At 40.4% G+C, this 1994-nt stretch overlaps 1 protein-coding gene across 1 annotated transcript; it reads right to left on the bottom strand.

The window, feature by feature from the left end:
• Nucleotides 1-8: 8 nt before the first annotated feature.
• Nucleotides 9-1792, bottom strand: LOC104505555 (zinc finger SWIM domain-containing protein 6-like; the record flags this gene model as incomplete). Its single annotated transcript, XM_010153403.1, has 1 exon — nt 9-1792. A coding segment is annotated over one exon (863 nt), but the record flags the coding sequence as incomplete, so codon positions are not given.
• Nucleotides 1793-1994: the final 202 nt, after the last annotated feature.

Raw genomic sequence — 1994 nt, 5'->3', positions numbered from 1 at the left:
TCTTGTTGTCCCTCTTTACTATAGTGCCTGTTACAAGCATGTGTGTATGTGTGTATACATATATATGTATACACGGGTTGTATAAATATATATATATAAAATTTTCCCCAATAGGTATCAGTCCAACCATGCAATCCAAAAGGTGGCTCTGCATAGATGCCCAGCATATAGTTCACCACCTGAGCCAACCCTGAAGCAAGGCGCACTTTAGTCCTTCGGATAGGTTTTCTTTTTTGTTTAAAACCAAGCTACTGCAGCTTCAAGTATTTTGCATTACATAGATTTTTTTTTATAAATTAGTTAATGTTATATTTTTCAATATTCATACTATAATTATATATACAGTACAATAAATGCTCTCATTTTTTAATTTTTTTTTTTTAATAAATCCCTGAGAATGTATGTTGACAGTTGCTAAGTTTCCACATGCACAAGCATTGTGTGCCATGCTTCTGGATGAACAGCACTGCAAAGCCACGTGGTCAGCCTTTTAACTATTAGTATTTCATTTGTTGGTTTGTTTAAATATGCTGAAATGTAAGGATAAGTTACAAACGAGTAAAGCTGAATCCATTCGAGGTACTTATTACAGGATGGAGGTGTTCTGTTTGTTTTTTAAAGCCATTGCAATATATGTTTGTTTTTGAGGCTGTGAACATATACAGAAAGGAGAGTGATGTGGACTTTTGCCACTTGACAACATATACTCAGTGTAAACCAAACCTTTTTTAACCTCTCTCTCAAACAGAACAAAAAAAAGGAAAAAAAAAAATTAAACACAAACTTTCACAACATGACAGTTTAGTCTGCAAACTCAATATAACTATACACATATAATACCGGTGTGGCTCTCTTTCTTTAAGTTCAAAAGGATACAAAGGCAGGCTAAAGTAAAACCAAAGCACCCCTTCCCCCCTCACACACTTTCATCAACCAAACCGCTCACGAACCAGCATCATCAGTTTCTTTTTGCCTTTGTAGATTTGTTTTAAGTTGTCAATAAATTGTGTAAACTGGATGTGTCCATCATGAGCCATTAAGAAGGTCTCTCGGGCCTTGCTAAGGAACTCTATAAACTCACTATAGTGTCGCGGGCTAATGTGAGTGAGACGCGAATGAGTTGTATTAATGTAGGCTCCGATTGTGGCATCCAAGAGTTGTCTTAAAGGGGCTTTGTCCAGTGACATGAGCTTACCAGAGTTCCTCCTTCCGTGAAGTCCCACAATGCCAGGAGTGGTCAAAGTACACCTACGCAAAATGTCGGACAGTACTGTGGCACATTTGACACTTTTGACCACCAGAGGTATAATAGCTGCTAGCTCATTTTTCCCAAGGGAGTGGCTGAGTGCACATGCCCACAGAACGTCATTAATGGCAGGGTGTGTGTCCTGGTTGTAACTCAGGCTGAGATGAGTCATGGCCAAAGTGGCCAGCTTGTAGGCCCGCATGGGGTAACCACGGTGCTCCATGTATCGTGCTATAGTAAAAAGCTGTGAGTAGCTCATGCCGGTTGTAGCAGCATCCAGAACAATTTGGTAAGCGGTCTCAAAAGCTATATGATCTTTTTCACATAAGGTCAGGGCAGAGAGGGCACAGTTTTGAGGATCCTTCATGGCACACTGTAGAGCAAGCGTCCTCGCACTGCCGGCCAATTTCTCCTGCTGATGGCAGTCCAGGTGCAGACGGACGATGGTGCTGTTGGACATCACTGTTGTAGCAACAATACTAGTGGCTTCTGTTGGAGTGAAAAGTGTAAACCAGTTTTGCATGATACTATCCAGTGCATAAACACCTGGGGAGAGAAAGAAAGGATTAACCACAACTGATAAAACCTAGCAGATACAGATGTTCAGCAAAAGATTACATTTTCAAAGTCTAAGAGGTTGCCAGTACATCCAAGAAGACTTGCTTCAGCAAGAAGAAATAAACCAGAAAACATGGCTGGAAAAGGACATTAAAACAAAGGCTACTGTGCAAACTCTGTAGCAATGACT

The sequence above is a fragment of the Eurypyga helias genome, unplaced genomic scaffold (assembly GCF_000690775.1).
Source record: "Eurypyga helias isolate BGI_N326 unplaced genomic scaffold, ASM69077v1 scaffold2096, whole genome shotgun sequence".
NCBI classification, from domain to species: domain Eukaryota; kingdom Metazoa; phylum Chordata; class Aves; order Eurypygiformes; family Eurypygidae; genus Eurypyga; species Eurypyga helias.
The sequence above is the reverse complement of the archived record's forward strand: the minus strand, read 5'-3'. Positions and strand labels throughout refer to the sequence as shown.